Source organism: Amphiura filiformis, chromosome 1, assembly GCF_039555335.1.
Source record: "Amphiura filiformis chromosome 1, Afil_fr2py, whole genome shotgun sequence".
Classification (NCBI taxonomy): domain Eukaryota; kingdom Metazoa; phylum Echinodermata; class Ophiuroidea; order Amphilepidida; family Amphiuridae; genus Amphiura; species Amphiura filiformis.
This window is the reverse complement of record NC_092628.1, coordinates 10,051,092-10,070,178: the sequence shown is the minus strand read 5'-3', so window position 1 is coordinate 10,070,178 and position 19,087 is coordinate 10,051,092. Positions and strand designations below refer to the sequence as shown.

The following is a 19,087-nucleotide window of genomic DNA, read 5'->3' as shown; positions in this document are numbered from 1 at the left end:
TGAATTCACAAAAACAATAACTGTGTTGAAATTGAGCCCCTATCATGTTCATTTGTTCTGGGTCACAATTCGTAACTCTATTTGACCTTTAAACTAAGTAATTCTTAATCACCACATTTTCGTTAATTAATTAAATATATTCTAATTCAAATCCTAAAAAACCATGACAAACAATGGTCCTTGGCCTACATCTAAAGGGAAAGAATAAATTACAATCATACCATTAATACTAACTATACTCTTATTCATCACATTTTCTTTAATTAATTTGCCCCAGAATAATTTGAAATAAATTTTTTTAGCCTGGAAATTCTTGTGTGAAAATTACTAGATGGGTAATTGTTTTCTTCAAAATTGTCTGAAATTTTGGCGTGAAATTGGTCCAATTTCATGAATATTGAGGCAAAAAACATGCAAACATTTTGAGAAATAGTGTTAATTTGGGTCCAGAATCTGGGCCTTTAATACAGAAATGGGTTCCATTTTGGCAAAAATTGGTATAAATAGGGTCTCGCTTCCAGATTTTCTGAGACACATCCCTACCAAACTTAACTGAGTAACCATGCTTTGGAAAAAAAATACTGCTTGCAATATAACCCACCTTTGCCTTTCCAGAAAGCTGTTTTGTAATATGTTATGGTTTTGATGCATGACCCCATTGGCATACGCTGTAGGAGCTGTGAAGAAAATGATATCAAAGAACTGTAAATAATAAAGTATGACACAATTGGAACAACACAAATTATTCCAAGAAATAGCTAATTTCTTTCATTTGATCATGTTACCACACTACCTTTGGCTCAAAATAAAATGGTAACATATCTGACAATGAAATCTAATATCATTTATCATGAACAACATATTTAGATATGTCAGAAATCTTTCATTCTTGTTTCACATACACTAGTAAAAGCAAGCCTGCAAATTATTTAAAAAATATTAGCATGCACACATTGTAGAAGTGTTATTAGTTGATAACCTGTTAAAAATTTACCTGACTTTTAAGAGACACTAGGGGTGGATCAAATGACAGTTTGCTGACTAGTGTTGGAGCCATAGCACTTATAACATAATCTGCTTTGTACTGGCATCCATCTTGTGTCGTCACGGTAACAACATTGTCATCTTGACAAATGTGTCTGACTGGCTTCTCATAATATAAATGATCTGAAATGATGAAAATGAATGTGTGAATTGAATGCTCTTAATAAGAAATCCAACCAGTTTTGAAGCAGCAATTATTTAAAAAAAAGTATTACTATAGTGGGAATTCCAATTGAATGAACGCAGCTTTCAATAGCATGACGAATTTTTGCGTACACTGCGCGATGCACGCCAGCGTGTGCGACTGTGCGTGAGTAACGCGAAGTGAATCAACCATGCCAACGCACTTTTCGTGATTGGATAGCATATCCAAGGTCGTGCGTTCGCGTTGTAGTTTGAAGTGCAGCTGTTAAAAGCTGCGTTCATTCAATTGGAATTCTTACTATAGTTGTTATAATTCATGACTGAATAATTATACACAGAAATTAAGCTCTAAAATGGGGCGACATTTCACACATTTTGTGCTTTACCTATTTCTATTAATATTATTAATTGACTTTTAATCATTGATTTTTGAAAGCAGGTGGAAACTGGAGATCCCGGAGACAAATTGCGAGATCGAGCATGAATTGGGATAAACCAAATGCACATACAGTCCTTGGGTACAACAGGGGCTTGAACCCAGAACCTCAGTGGTGCAAGGCGAGGGAACAACCGCTGCGCCAACTCGCTCTCCAATTCTGACTAATTCCAGTATGATTACGTTTGAATGGACTCACCTTTTCCTAACCTATCTGCAATTCTTGAGCTGATTTGCATCGACCCACCAATAAATTTCCTCTCCTATAGAAAAGAATCAGAATCGTGAATATTAGACGTGAGCAACCTTAAGTTGGGTCATTGAGTGAATTTCATGTGGTAATGGACTAATGGTGGACTGCTAAAGAAATCCACAGTCCAGTTGAGCGAGTCTTTGGGTCTCCAAGGAAATAATACCAAAATCTCCATTTTGAAGATTAAAAATTAGGGGTGATGTAGGGATGAGGTTGTTGATCAGACTATATGGGCCTTTCAAAACAAATTGAGTCAAATCACTTGCGTAAAAATAATAAAGTTGAAATACTGTAAAATGTTAAAATATTATTCATTCATGTTTATAGCTAGCACCAGTTATTGAATACTATAGTGTATAAATGTGGGTATCCTGTTAAATATTTTCTTGTGGCTTCATTTTCCAACTTAAAATTTTGTTAAAAGCCTTGAGATTAAGGGGCTTACCCCTTGGGCTTACCCATGAGTAAAGTAAGAGTTATAATGGGTAACAGAGCTTATAATTACATCGCGTCGTAGCTGCTAATGAAACCAACCTCTGAAGCGATAATATTTGCACTACATGGCTGACACACAAAATATGACAGAGTGCAGACTCTCTAGTTCAACCTCTTTGGTGTGTCCAGCATATAACGCAATATCATAAATCTTATGGGATTCACATGCTATAGTTATAAGGGGTAATGTAACCAACCTCTGGAGTGACAATATTTGCCCTACATGGCTGACACACGAAACATGTCTGAGTACAGACTCTCTAGTTTTACCTCTATAATGCATCCAGCATAGAGTACAATTATGTTTAATATTAAATACCTGTTATACCTCCTACATGTATATTTGGTCTTACCTGCGCACCTCCTGTTGTAGCCATGGCTTTAAGAACACCTGTATAAAAACAAAAGGAATAACCAAGTATAACCTTTCATTCTCATGATTAAGAAAAAATCTATAGGCCCTGTTTTAAATGTTTGAATTTTCCACATGCCTACTTGTCCAACATGTCCATGTATTCCTCACACAGACCCTACACACCATCTTAGGTATTATGGAATTACCCTCTGCGCTGTCTGTAAAAGAGAGAACCACAAGATTGTGATGCCTTGTTGTAACTAACGAAACCAACAAACAGTGCAGAGGGTATTCCGTAATTATTCCCTATCTTGCTCATTATAACAATTATATATGCCATTGTGAATTCAATGGATTCACATCGCAATGCACCACCACCCGGATGCATTGGTCAGTCCAAATCTTGACTTCCGAAGCCTACATTGCCAATTATGTACACAGCATTATAACTAAAAATATAAAATGGGAAGTTTGAAACATCTAACCAATACAGAAAAGAATTGTGATGGCTGGAATTAAGGAAAAGTCTTATTGACAAGTATGTGTGCATAGTCTTCATGCTTCTGTAGCCAACTGTATCAGATACGTTATATGTCAGATACAAGAAAGGTGTCCATATAAATTATAGCCTTAGTGTGATGAATATATCCTTTTGCCAGTCTGAGAGTCATGTTTTAGAGGGCTGTCTAAAATGGGGGGAATGAATGAATATATTTGGGGTCATAAAATTTTGTTCCAAAAATAGGGGATCATAATTTTTTTACACCAAAAATGGGGGTGGGGTTATCAAATTATTAAGGGCTTGTGACTATTAAAGTACACTTTCAATAAAATTGTTTGCACAATCTTGATTACATTCAAAATTTGTGCATGTGCTCCATGCACTTACTTCTTTCCATCAAGTGCAGAACTTGACCTTTTCAGAACAATTCGTTTTGTGTATGTGTGCCGAGGGAGTGGGGAGGACATAAAAATTGTCAGCCTGAGATAGTGAGGGGTGTCATGAAATGATTTCAGCCCACAACAGGGGGTCGTAAAATAATTGACTCCTGTCACCGACACATTTATGATCTTCCTTGCGAAGAAAATAACACCCCCTCTTATTGCAAAGATCACAGAATTTAAGCCGGACAGCAGAATTGGGGTATTCGCCCTTTGCACAGATCTGCCATCTTGCTACCAAAAACGAGGTTCTCCTGTAAACGCATGTGCAAAACGTGCATTTTTATTTCTCTTGCTTTTGTAACAACGCACCAGAAGGCTTTTGCAAAGCGTACGCTGCAATAAAAGAATGCGTTTGACAGGCGTATGCACACACAGTACGCATTTTGCAGGTAAACACTCGTTTTGAGAAGACCATGCGATCGGCAAATTGTGAGAACATTGAACATTAATCCCAAACTATACAATACACAGTTATTTCTCAACCAAGATTAGCACACCTACCTCCCCCTGATCCAATATACCACAAGAAATACAGGAATGACAGATCATGAGGTTCTGTGGCAAAGGTCATTAAATGATCGTAGCATCGCAGAAGATTTAGCAAAATGAGTCCAACAAGTTTTATCAATGAATTCTTTGGCTGTGATGTTGTCCCATTCTTCGGCTCTTGGGCAAGTCCATGGTGTTACTAATGATACCTGACAAATGGTCATATAAATGATATAATTAAATATATAGCTATAGGCAGATTATAAACATTCAAATATTTTTCAATGTTTTACCATCCATTACTTTGCAGTATATACATGAGTTGACTTAAGACGTCATTGCCTGGCAGTATGCGCGCGCATCATCACAATTTCCATCGTTTTTTGCCTGGCAGTATGTGTGGGCATCATATTTTGTTTAGGGCCTGTGCTTTTAAAAATCCCGCCACACGACCATAAGGCTATTGAACAGTGCAGTAGTTATGCAGTTCGTTCAAGCATATGTGTAATATCAATGTTTACCCCCTCAACAGCAACAAAAAAGCCAATTATAGGAATGACCTATATTAATTTTATGGAGCTAGGACACATTTTGAAGGTAGATTATACACAAACTACATGGTTTCCAAGGAAATGGCACTTAACAATATCCTGACTTACCTCTTGCACACAGAATTCTACAGTCCTCCAAAGATGAATAAAATCCATTAGAACAATGGGATTGTAGATGCGTGGAAGATCCTGGAATGCATGCACTGATCCCTGAAAATTGAGTAAGAGAAGGTATAAATTCAAAAAGTATAAATATGTGACTCCTCGCCACAAGTGAGCCCGGATGTCGCCAGTGCCACTATTGAGATATGCTCCATCAACTTAACAATAAACAATAGGAAAGAAAGGATTTATTGACTGTTTTATTGATTTTTCACTACTTAAATGTCAAGTACTATAGACATGATATACATCATTTTAAAGCTAATTTCAAGCAGAATATTTTGGTTGAATATCTCAAAAATGATGATTGGCGACATCCGGGCTCAGTTGTGGCGAGGAGTCACATATGTGCAAATAAACCAGTACGGATATAGTAAGGCAAGAGATTTAAATAGTCAGTTTGAGATGTGCGTAGAGCAAAACATGTGTGACTGTTTCTTTGAATGCAAGTTACTGCATGTAGTGACTGCAGTTTCCAAAAGTGTTTTTTAGTTTGTTTGTTTGCATCATAAATTTAGTTGTCCCTTTTGACTCTTGCCCAAAGAATTACAGGTACAATGTATATGTATTCATATAGATTAATGCTCTGCATGCTAGCCATACATTTGTAGGCTTCAACATAACAAGACCGAAGTTTTAAAATATTTTCTCAAAATATCAGGAGCTATCTTTAAGAACCACTGAACCAATACTAGGCTTGTTTGTAATCATTTTAATGCATTTTCATACTGATTCCAAATATGGTCATGAAAATTTACAATTCTCAAATTTTCTCATTTTCAACCAAATTGAAACTTGTCTCCTGCAGTCAACACATGATCTGATCCAATTCAGAACACAAAGGTGGCTTTGTCAAATTGAAAGTAAACACATGGAGCAAAAAATAATGAAATACGGAAGTAAAATGGCATTGCAAAAACTTTGCAACCAAGCATACAGGGTGTCCCAGAAAAAATTACCGAGTGAATAAAATTGAACATAAGTCGAGAAATAGACATTAGAATCAAACAATTTAAAATGTAGCGCATAGCCTATTTTATTGTGCATCACATACAAAATTTTTATTTGATTCGGTTGACTGGTTACGATTACATAATACGCACATCAATGCAGTTCATTCCAAGTTTGATCACAGGCGCTTTTTTCATACTTGCTCACCGCTTCCTAAAGTTTGTGTATCTCATTAAATTTAGCCCACATTATCTATTTTATAATCCGACGGTGTTATGTTATTCATGCTTTCACTGAAGATGAATAAAAATTTGTCCGAAAAAAACTTTGATTTCTGCAATTGGAAGCTTTTCAACTTTAGTTTCTTTAGGTTGTGCAAATATGTTATATTTTAACTTTCCAAAGAACATTTGAGCCAAGAATGATAATGATCAAGTGCTTACAGCTTTTACCGTGTGATTTGTGATACCATGCAACATTAATGTTGAAGTTTTAAAAGATTTAAACTTTGCATTACAATTTCTTGGAAATATTCCAAAAACATTAATGTGTGTGAGAAAGAATTTAAGCCAGCTGGAATTCTGTATGTAATAATTCTTTATGCAACATTTATATCAACATTAACGTATAAAGATATTTACAAGTATACCTAACCCTTACATGCAAGCTTTCATTTTCAATATCGTGCAGATTCTCAAATTTGAACACAACCTAATTAAATGTTTTGCAAGAAAGATTTAAAAAGAACAAAAAGGATTTCTCCGAACAAAAAATGAAGCTGATTGACAATTAACCACTAGTGCGCATTGTGTTGAATGATCTTTCTTTCAAACTTGGAATGAAGTGAATTGACGCATGCGTTATGCAATCGCTCATTTCTTCGCAATCAATCAACCGATTCCAGTAAAATTAACGTATAAAATGCAGAATAAGATGGGCTACACGCTGATTTTTAGATTTTGGGATTCTGATGTATATTTCTTGACTTACGTCCAAATTCATTCGCCCGGTAATTTTTTCTGGGACACCCTGTATATGCTAGGGATATAAGGTTTTCCCTGGAGGGTTTTCAGCAATATTACACTTGGTTACTTAGTACTGTGCAATTTGATAATGATAACAACTCAATTTTCAAAATGTTGTCACCTTGGATCGGATCATATCACAAATATATGTACATCCATACCAAAGGGATGCACTCGTTGGCTGAGTGCTACATGGGTATCTTTTTACAAAATAGCTAGGAATAAATACCAGACTCATCTCAAATGGAGGTCAAAATCACATGGTTAGGAATTGTCTGTATCCTAAACCATGTAACTTAGGGATGGTTTGAAATGACCTCTACTTAAGATGAGTCTGATATTTATTCCTAGCTATTATGTAAAAAGAGACACATGTACATGTAGCAACCAACAAGATACACATAAAACCGAGGCGAAATCCATAATATAGGTACTCACTGTATACAGGATGGTCCGCTCATGAGCATTGACTTTGTAATTCTGTATTCCTAGCTCTGTTGATAGACGTAGCACCCTGTTTTGGCTAGGTCCGATATATGCTCCTCCTAAATCTACATATTTGCAGGATGGATCCTGTATGTGATGAAGATGAAATAAGAATGAGTTACATGTATAATGTCTGTGGCAAAATTAGCACAATAAGACTATGGGCCAGGCTTCCTCAAATAGATTTATTGAGCGCCACATGAAATAAAAGAAAACTGCAAAGCGCCACTCAATGGCTGCGAGGGGAGTCAGAGGGGTGCCCCACTGAAGCTATTGATTTGAGGTGCAAATGGCGCCATTTGGTGCAACATTTTGTACTATTTTAGCCGTCGGTAGAGGACATATTTTGAGGGCAGTCAGGATGGGCATATTATTATGCCGTTGGTTAATTTTACCTATATAAAATGTAAATAAAATGTGAATAAAAAACATCATCAATATCTCCAATTTGTGTGCATTGTAGTATTCCTTTGTTAAATCGTACGTAAATAAAAAAAAGTCACTTGAAGCAATCATTATCGCAGGCCAAAAAGTTTATACTTGTGGAGGCACCAGGCCGCCATATTGGAGAGGCACATAAGTCTCGTTAGATCTTGTTTCGTACAAGATTTCCTGGGTCACTTCTATTGCCCAATTAGGCATACCATACCAGTCCGGGGGATTCCCCATGTAAACAAACAAGATGGCAGACCGCAGCGGCGCAGTTTATCGTGCCGTATCATGCTTACCGTCGGTGCCGTAACTTCAGCTATTCTAACATTTACTACAATTCACAATTCAAAATGACTGAAATAGATTTTGAATAGAATATTGGAGATATTTTGATTTCATTTATTTAGGGCCTACTTTCTTTTTTACTATTATTATTTATGCATACAAACATTTCAAAATGGCCGCTATTTGCGGAGCCCTGCTATGGGCCATTTTGAAATGTTTGTATGCATAATAATCCTTTCAGTTTCTGATTTCATTTCTGCTATTAAAATATTGGAGAAATATTAGGCCCCCATGTCTAATTTGGTCATGTAGTGCCATCAGCGCCCAGTTAGATAGTCAATGACTTTTTTCTATCATACCCTGGTGATAATAAAGTGTATAGCATAATAATAAAAAAGGTATAGTGTTATAATAATTATTTTTTTATTTAAATTAAAAAAATTCCAAGGACATATGTGTACATCCATATCAAAACGATGCACTTGTCGGCTGCTATGTGCGTCTCTTTTTACATAATAGCTAGGAATAAATATCAGACTCATCTCAAGTGGCGGTCACTTCAAATCATCTCCAAGTCACAGGATAAAGGAGTACAGAGAACATTCTTTAACCATGTGACTTGTGGATGATTTCAAGTGACCTCCACTTGAGATGAGTCTGGTATTTGCTCCTGGCTATTATGTGAAATGAGACACATGTAGCAGCCAACAAGTGCATCCTTTTGATATGGATGTACACATATAACGAGACATCGGTACCTATCGGGGCACCAATAGCGCTGTGTATGAACCAAGTGGGGTGAAATCCTTTTTATTGAGCTATGTAGGTAAGAAAGAAAGATGCTGATGAAGCTTTTCATTTCTGTAAGTAAAAGGCAAACTCCTTTTCCTTGTAGCTCAGGTACTGTGTATACAAGCAGATTTACTTATTGTAAACTTGAAACCCAAAATGACTGTCAAAACAAGGAATTTTACTTTCAGATAAACCTTGTACTTTATAATAACAGAAATAATAATGTTTACATTTGTGAAGATTATCATCAATCTAGGTAGTAAACAATAATAATATTCTGAACTACAATCTAGGCAACTGGACTTGCGTTTTGAGTGGGAAACTTTCATGTTTGATCCTGAACACATCATCAGCCCTTCTGAAATAATATATGTTATATTCAACTCTTAATCACAGTTACTTACGGTCTCTAGTTGTATGTGACCATCCACCAATATCAGAAGAAATGTTGATAAAGTTTGTTTTGCCTGTCAAATATCTCAAAGTTAAATTGCTTTTGTGGAAACCCATTTGTGATGGACGGTCACATAAGACAAATGATTTATCCAATCAGCTCTAGGAAGCACATCTGACCAAGGCTATGAATATCAACCTATTTACCTGTATTGTGTAAGTACGCCCTCCAACACGATTCCTTGCCTCTAAGACCAACACATTGTAGCCCTTATCTTGCAGAAGTTTAGCAGCTGAGAGACCTGAATAGGTAAGAGAACATAATAAAAACTGACATCATCAGTTATATTCCATAAGTTTTCAATTGCTTGAGCATGTACAGTACCCATCTCATTTGGTGTACAAAATATAATATGCTTCATTACACTTGACAATCCTTTTCAATCTGAAGTAAGTTTGTGTGTTGCTTATGAGTTGCACTTTTTAAAGGGGCATTTAAGTGATCCATAGCTTCATCTCCCCAAAAGTCAAGATTTTTATACCACCGGAAATCTCTGCCTACATGTTTGTGTGCATTTGCAGGTTCATTCGCTTGACAAGCAAAAAAAAAGTTAAATTTATACTTACGATTTCTGATGTGAACAGAACAAAATTACAGCAGAGTGACATATGGAGTAATGTATTTTAATGTGACACAATCTGGTCCACGGGGGCCAAAGGTGGCATATTTGAAAATTTTGGGATTTGGGAATAAACTTTTATCGAAGATATCTACTCAATCATATCATAAAAAGAGGATGCTAACATCACAAAATATCCCATTAACATTGATTTGATGAATTATTATAAAGTCTACATCAAAACCATTGCTTTACAAATGACAGAAACTTCATACTTGGTAATTATAGGTTTGTAAAGCACCTTGAAACAAGCAAAAGGCAATCATAAATAATGACATTTGATCGCAAAGAACTATTTTTAGAGAAGTCTTTAAAGAAATCCTTTGAGAAGTTTTCAAGGAACCAAATTCCCTGGCATTTCATACCTACAATTCACACTACAATTTACACACATGGCACTGAGTAATACATACCACTCACACCACCACCAATGACAATGACGTCCCTCTTCTCTTCAGCCATATTGCCTAATACCGGTTGCTATCATGTGTATGTGGTCAGGATTCAATAACTTATCTGCAATCAATGCAAAAACACACATTGAGCTCAATATTATTATCAGTGTTAATGCAACCATTTTTATCAGTTATCAAATACAACTTGGTAAACTTTGGTTTGCTTGATATGAAATAACATAGAATACAGTGTCATTTGCTATTTACACTGTCAGCAGCAAGTATGCGTAAAAGCTGACAACCAAATTATTTGTTAATTCTGGTTGCCGACGAATTCAAATATTTTGTCTTCCAAGCTGTATTTGGTATTTGAACCCAGTGACCATAAAAACTACGCCCAAAATCATGCAGGGGTAAAAATTAAAGTGCTACAAATTCACTATAAGAACATATCTAAGATTTTATATTTTTCTGCTACAGTCATACAAACATTTACAAACTTTTCACTCACACATGGTTTTATTAAAAGCATGAAACAATAATGTACACAAAAAATCACATGGGGTTTATTGCTATACCTGGCATGGTATAGATAAGTTTATAACCAAGTCCCCAGAGAGTAAACAATAGATTTCAACAATCAACAAGTAAAATAATATGATCCATGATCCCTGGAATAAAGCAGGTATGCTGCACATGTTTGTTTCCAGCAGAACCTGGCCTGCTTTCATGTTGCAGTGGTGGTGGAATATGTCTGAAATGGGGGTGGGGCCATTTTCACACTCACACAACACAAGGGGTTGTCTTAGGCCAGGTGCCCATGAGAAGTTATGAAGCCCCAATTGAAGCCATTACATTGAAGCATTTAACATATAAAATGGAATTCAAGTCAACCTCTGTCTGCAGATATTATTAGTGCGGTGCCCTCTAGCAAGGACAGAACATCATTTTAATAACAACACACCATTTAAATAAGAATTGGACACATGCTAATTGAGCGATTCTTTCTATTATCCTTGGTGTGGTGTGACCTAAAGTCACTTGCTTGGTATTCCCCACTGTTGTATTGTGGTATCAATTTTTGTTGAAAGTTGAAGAATACAATTTCAGCTCTGATCTTGTTAAAAAACAAGTTGGTTAGCACAAAGAAAGGTTAGATTTGTTTCATGATATCATAATAACATAAAGGCTAAATGCCAAATTTACCAAGCTCTCAACTGTTGTATTGTGGTATCAATTTTTGTTGAAAGTTGAAGAATACAATTTCAGCTCTGATCTTGTTAAAAAACAAGTTGGTTAGCACAAAGAAAGGTTAGATTTGTTTCATGATATCATAATAACATAAAGGCTAAATGCCAAATTTACCAAGCTTTCCCCTCCCTCACACTCATCAAAGCCATTTTCTCACCATCTCTCCTCTCACATCCACTAGCTTCCATTGAATCCTCTCTCCCTCCCCATCTTCTTAGCACCCCACCCCTTTTTGATATGTTTGTACTTTGTTATGTTTTTTATAAATACAAGGAATGAAAATCCAGATTTGTAAACTGCAACTGGAATATTTTAAGGATTTTATTTCACTATTCCACTCGTGTTTGAAATTGAAAGGAAAGAAAATCTTTGTTGTACCAGCCAGGGTACACGCAGCGCAACAACGTCGCGTTGCGTGTCGCGTTATGTGTCGCGCAATTTGTTAACGCACAAATACGCTTCGCATGACACGCCGACGCTTATCTGCATGCGCTTGCATCTTATGGAAACACCACGGAAGCACTGATTTCACAAAACCTAGCGGTCAAATGGCTCCGTTTTAGCTGATAAAATGTGAATTTTTTCAAGTTCTTTCCCCCGATTAAAATATCAAGTTATGAATGGATTTTGCTCAAACTTCTCAAGGGGCCATGGATTTACCCGATGTTCATGTAATGTAAGGTAGAAAAACGAAAACTGCCGCATTCTCCTGTGAGCTTCGATGAAAGGGCAAAATGTGACCACTTTAAACTTCAACGGCCATTATGGCAATGTTCATTTTCTCGGTAAAATGACGATTTAGGTACACGATAACTCAATAAATACAGCATCTATAGGTAAGCAAATATGATCATCGTAAAAAGCATGATCGACTCAAGAAACGGTTTTCTCATTTTTTTATATTTTGGTCTATTTCCGATTTTAGGCATCATTTTGTGCAAATAGGCATTTGTGAATTTTGAAAAGTTCAATTTGATGCCTTATATGGTCAATATCTCAAAAAATAAGGCCAATATCAAAAAATTTAAAAAAACGTTTTTGGAATGGAGCCTCAAGATTGAGCTAAAAACGAAATAAAATATTTTGGAAAGAGTGTTTTTTTGTTATGATGTACATAACAAATATTGCCAAAAACTCACTTTTTTGTGATTTTCTTAATAATTGTTGTTTTTACCCCAAATCTGTATTTATATTAAGATTTATTGATGTCTTGCCTTCTTAAAAATGTATACTTTTATATGTCTTGCGCAAATAATTACAAAGTTATTGCACTTTTACTACATGCATGTCTGAGAGTACACAGCTGCCTTAACCAGCTCCCCTCTGTCTCACCCTGGGTCTAACCTATCTCCTCACCACTTCATCCCATGCCAGCTAATGAGCTTCTGAATCTCAACCCCCTCACTCTCACTTTACTGTCCCCCTACCCCACGGTCATATGATGTATATAGAATTGGCTTCATTATTAACTAAATGCAAACTATAGATGGTGCTATAATTTATCCTAAATCATATTTCTTTATTTGCAAGGGATAGGTGATTAATACTGCCATTAAAACAGCTGAAATAGGTGAAACAAGCAACGAGGAAATTTTATAAACATATTTTATCAAACAATAAAAAGAATTATTTGTATTTAAAGCTTGAAAGAGTAATTTCCAGTAACTAAATAGCACCACCAATTTTGTCATTAATAGATACATTTTATATCCGAAAAAGCTATAAAAATGCTATAAAAGTGAATAATTTTGTAAAAGGGAAATTAAAGTTGAGAATGACTCAAAAGTATCTGTATGTACATTAGCATGATAGCACATTTAGCTGTTTAAGCCTAAAATTTGGTTGCACATGTTTTGTTTGAAAAACTTATAAATGATCTATTCAAACAACCGTGTACCACTAGCTTTCACTTCACTGTTCCATTACCCACTAGCTCTCACTTTAGTGTCCCCTATCACCTTGCTCTCACTTTACTGTCCCCCTACCCCTTCGCTATCTCTTTACTGTCTCCCTACCCCCTCACTCTCACTTTACTGTCCCCCTACCCATAGCTTTTACTTCACTGTCCCATTACATACTCGCTCTCATTTTAGTGTCCCCTATCACCTTGCTCTCACTTTACTGTCCCCCTACCCCTTCGCTATCACTTTAGTGTCCCCTCCCCCTTCACTCACTTTACTGTCCGCTTACACCCTCACTCTCACTTTACTGTCCCCCTACATGTACCCCTTCGCTCTCACATTACTGTCCCCCTACCCCTTCGCTCTCACTTTACTATCCCCCTACCCCCTCGCTCTCACATTACTGGCCCCTACCCCTTCGCTCTCACATTACTGTCCCCCTACACCTTTGCTCTCACTTTACTGTCCCCTACCCCTTCACTCACTTTACTGTCCCCTACTATACCCCTTCACTCACTTTACTGTCTCCTATCCCTCACTCTCACTTTACTGTCCCCTTACCCCCTCACTCTCACTTTACTGTCCCCTACTCCTTCACTCACTTTACTGTCCGCTTACCCCCTCGCTCTCACTTTACTGTCCCCCTACCCCCTCGCTCTCACATTACTGTCCCCCTACCCCTTTGCTCTCACTTTACTATCCCCCTACCCCCTCGCTCTCTCATTACTGGCCCCCCTACCCCTTCGCTCTCACATTACTGTCCCCCTACACCTTTGCTCTCACTTTACTGTCCCCTACCTCTTCACTCACTTTACTGTCCCCTACTATACCCCTTCACTCACTTTACTGTCCCCTATCCCTCACTCTCACTTTACTGTCCCCTTACCCCCTCGCTCTCACTTTACTGCCCCATACCCCCTTGCTCTAACATTACTGTCCCCCTACCCCTTTGCTCTCACTTTACTGTCCCCTACCCCTTCACTCACTTAACTGTCCCCTATCCCTCACTCTCACTTAACTGTCCCCCTACCCCCTTGCTCTCACTTTACTGTCCCCCTGCCCCTCACTCTCACTTAACTGTCCCCTACCCCTCGCTCTCACATTACTGTCCCCCTACCCCTTTGCTCTCACTTTACTGTCCCCTACCCCTTCACTCACTTAACTGTCCCCTATCCCTCACTCTCACTTAACTGTCCCCCTACCCCCTTGCTCTCACTTTACTGTCCCCTGCCCCTCACTCTCACTTAACTGTCCCCTACCCCCTCGCTCTCACATTACTGCCCCCCTACCCCTTTGCTCTCACTTTACTGTCCCCTACCCCTTCACTCACTTTACTGTCCCCTATCCCTCACTCTCACTTAACCCCCCTTTGCTCTCACTTTACTGTCCCCCTGCCCCCTCGCTCTCACTTTACTGTTCCCTACCCCCAAGCTCTTCACTACATTACTGCATTAATATTCATGTACAGGCCTAGCGTAGTCCTAACATGCATGTGTATAATGTGCAACATTACTCGCGCATTGTATATATTTTGCAACTGATTCTACCTGCCATATTCGTCATCGCAGGTACACACAACTGCAGTGTGAAACTAGTGAGAAACATCCAAGTCGTTTTCATGTACATATGTATGGGTGTCTATATCTGGCTATGGTGCACTGGTGGGAATTTGTTGTGTACATTTCCCTGATAGCAAGTACCGCCACACAAATGGTGGTCCAGTCCCTAATAAGTTTATCTGCATGCTTGGAGATTGGGAGCCAACATGACATGGCAAACTGCGAGAAGGTTTTACCCGCAATCCCGCATCACACCACGATCTAATTCCGCTGCATGTTCTATTTTATTGTCCAACTTTAGTGGAGAGTTGTGTTCGGTTAAAAAAATGTCAGTATGATAACAGTCGATGTCTGTGCTGACGAAACTAAGTTGGACAATGGACATGGACAACTATTTAGACAATAATAACTGCGCACCATCTATTTTGAGGTCATTGTGTGAAATCGGAGGGTTTTGTTTTGGGCTGAGGTATTTTGGGGAAAATACCGAGGCCCAAAACAAAACCCGACAATTTCACACAATGACCTCAAAATAGATGGTGCAAAGTTATTATTGTCATTCATTACCGTCGTATTTAATATTTTGAACAAATCAAATTAGCATTTTATGTTATTTTATGCTATAAAACGCTGTTAAATAAAAGCACAATGTCTCAATACGCTCAAAACAACTGATTAACCTCTTGTCGATGAGCAAGTCGGAAGATAATATTTATTAATTTAACAATTCAGGTTCACTTTAAGGATAAAATCGTTACCCCCTGTTTGTTCTCGTGAAATACGGGAAAATATCTATGGACCGTAAATATTTTCCCGTATTTTGTGACCATAGGGGGTTCAACTAATTGTACTACATGTAAGTAGATAGTTCTAGACTGTGGAACTCAGTCCTCCTCAAAAGATGATAGTCAGTCATTTTCTCATTTATCTTTTGGTCGTTAGCTAGTCTATCATTTGAGAACTAAGTTCTTATAGATCCTTTGCACGGTCAGTATCGATTTTTTCCGTCCGCCATTTGTACGGGGCTCGCCGCAGAGCTCTGTCGACTGCTGTTTTACTACGTTTACAATTACACCGGTCGGTAAATGAACTTACATATCACGTGACCGCGATGCCGTACTTTTTTTACTTTTTTTCCCTTTATTTGCAAGTAAAAACACATGTTAGACATCAAAATCATTACAATAATATAAAAACAAATTTACATGTGTACAATAACGCAATTTATGTTGAATTATACAAGAAATAGAAAATATTGACAGCGCGAACTGAACGTTACTCCGGCATATTTCGCGTCCTTTTAAACTTCCGTGTTTACAATTAGAACTGCGTGTGTGAAAAAGCTACAGTAAAACTCCAATTTCTCGCCATGATTTACTCAGAATATTTTAAATCCAAGCTCAAAGGGACCGCCAAAACTCGTTACATTGAAAAAAATGAAAAAATGTGGACTGACAACGGACCCGTATTGCCTGAAAGACGATGCTTGGGATGCTAGACCGGCGACAATTCCCAATATCCGACCATGGGATATTTCAGTGTACATGATACATACGCCAAGTCCGTACACCAAAGAAGCAACAAAGGTAAAGAAACAAACATCTTACATTAATTAAATAATATTAATAACTAGCCTGAATTTGCACGAAATCTGAATAGAATTAGGGAAGGAGAAATAATGCTACGACACGCAAATTTTTAATTTTACATCATAAATCATGTCACTGTCATGATCATGAGTGTCAGCTCAGATGACATGGACATGATGGATGCACTTACTAAAGTTACAACCTGAACTGAAGTTGAACATATTACAATTTACATGTTGAAACTTACATGTAACATGATAAGCTTACATTAACTGTCAATGGTCACTACAAGCAGTCCAGTGCAGGGTGATATTAGATAATTAGGTCGGACAACAGCATTATTTCTACTGACCACCTTATATATGCAATGCAAGGATTATTCGTAAACATCGCAAACATTATACATTTTTAGATCTGAGAAGGAGTGGCTTCAAAATATCAACCCTGACAACTGATAACAACAATAGTGTCCTGAGCCTTTCACCATTCTTATTCATGTTTTATCTTCACAGGCGTTCAAGGGGTGTATTGGAGCTGACAATTTTGTCGAGGCAGGTTGGGTGAGGTCCCTTCGTCTTCATCAATATGGTGATCGGTTCCTTGTGTCAGCGAGAGTGCGCCATTCTATGGCAGTAAGAGCAACCCTTACCAGTGTGTGGTTTGTGGCAGAGGCAAGCGGTGAAATCATGGCGGCTCACTGTGATTGTATGGCTGGGTAAGCTACATTATTTTGATGCGTTGACCTACAGTGAAAAGTGTGTGTTCTGATGACCAGAGACTTGTGGCAAAAGTGCAGGTTACCTGCAATTGCGACATTTTTTTTATGAATCATACGCGCCTAATCGCATTTTGGACTTTCACCACGAGCCTCAGAAGAAATCAAGCAAGCAGTGTATTTAATATTCTTCCTAAATAATAATTTGTCCAAAAGCAAATTGAACCACAGACAATCAAATGAAATTAAATAATGATCGGGTCCGACACAGCAACTGAATGTTTCAATTATTGTTTTTTAAAAACTTGCCATTTTAGCAATTCCTGTATGATGGAAGCAGTTGGTTAAAAAAATAATAGTAATTTATATTGAACAAACTGACCAAATAATAGTTACTGCACAGTAGTCGGTACATTTAATTGTCACTTACGTCTACATGCTAGTTTTTTGTTTATTAGGCCGAAAAAGATATCATTTTAACATTAATGTTTGTTTTGAATTCCAGACTTGGTGAAACTTGTTCGCATGTTGCATGTGCAATGTCAGCTGTTGCCCGGGCTGTATTCATTCGGAAGCAAAGTGGATTAGATGCATGCACATCTCAGAAGTGTGAATGGCTTCCACCAACACAAGAGGTGAGTTTTTTATTTTTATTTTTTAATAGTAAACATACAAGCTTGTTCTCAATGTACATGTGTTTGCCCATAATCCTGGCATGCCTTTTAGAATTGAAAATGTATTATTTAAAAAAATAAAATTAAAAAAAAATGTATAAAAAATAAAATAAACAAATAAATTTAATTATCATTCCTTTAGACATTGTATTACCTTGTACTGCAAAAATGGCTTTGAACAGACCATTACTTTATTTTGCCTTCAAATGCCTTGCAATGTGTCTAATTAAAGGTGTGTGAATAACAAGATCATTTAATGGAGTTTATGTGTTTACTTTATTTTTAGGTATCTGCTGCAATGGTTAGAGATATCGCTTTTGTTCGGCCAAGCACAAAGAAGAAGAAGGCATTAGCATCATCTCCATCCACCCCAGCAAGCAAGCTCCCACGCACCGCCATGACCTCTCCAAATCAGCAGAGGAATAGCGACGCCTTTTCATCTCCATCCACCCCAACTAGGAAGCTCCCACATACCTCCATGACCTCTCCAAATCAGCAGAGGAATAGCGACGCCTTTTCATCTCCTCCAACTACCCCATCGCGCAAGGCTAAACTTAAATCCATTCCCCGCCAACTAAAGCTGAACTGGGCGAGTGTTATGCGTCACTGGACAGATCTTGCGAGCAGAAGCCTGCTATTCTACGGTCTTGGATGACTATGCAAAGAACTTTATTCCTGTAAGCCGTGACTCAAGGTTTCCCCGAGCCTTCGGATACCTGTACAACCCAGATACGCTGGAACTTGGCTACTTAGATCTACTGACAGAGTGTGAAAGGGTGTATTCGACTGTGCAGGTAAATAATTTTCTTTGTTGAAAAGTGTGTTTCTAATATTGCATCATGCTTAAGATAAGTATCTACTGTGATGGAGCATTTTGCATAATACCTGGCTTGGTAAAGCAAACAAAAAGGGAACACAGGCAAAATAGTTGTCTTGAAAGTTTTCGCCTGTCGTGATCAGAGTTGTAACTGGGGTTGTAACACACTTATTTATCTACTATATGTGCTAACCATTAACCCAAGAGCTGAATTAGTGTAAAACATTTGAATATATCATGCCTGGCAGAATAGTTTAACCATGGCAGG

The 19,087-nt window shown here is 37.6% G+C and overlaps 2 protein-coding genes across 2 annotated transcripts in view; one reads left to right on the top strand and one right to left on the bottom strand.

The window, feature by feature from the left end:
* The window catches only part of LOC140150052 (amine oxidase [flavin-containing] B-like), a 38,047-nt gene that overhangs the window by 10,957 nt on the left and 8,003 nt on the right, over window positions 1-19,087 (bottom strand). The window contains 10 exon segments of the mRNA XM_072172089.1: window positions 602-677; window positions 995-1,167; window positions 1,824-1,887; window positions 2,726-2,763; window positions 4,174-4,246; window positions 4,248-4,370; window positions 4,821-4,922; window positions 7,289-7,423; window positions 9,446-9,540; window positions 10,332-10,434. Coding sequence (XP_072028190.1) covers window positions 602-677; window positions 995-1,167; window positions 1,824-1,887; window positions 2,726-2,763; window positions 4,174-4,246; window positions 4,248-4,370; window positions 4,821-4,922; window positions 7,289-7,423; window positions 9,446-9,540; window positions 10,332-10,380 — 928 coding nt within the window. The 5' untranslated portion in view covers window positions 10,381-10,434.
* Window positions 16,235-18,657, top strand: LOC140155373 (uncharacterized). Its single transcript, XM_072178196.1, has 4 exons — window positions 16,235-16,610; window positions 17,126-17,328; window positions 17,834-17,963; window positions 18,289-18,657. Exons 1-4 carry the CDS (start codon window positions 16,461-16,463, stop codon window positions 18,655-18,657), a joined length of 852 nt encoding a protein of 283 aa, XP_072034297.1. The 5' UTR covers window positions 16,235-16,460.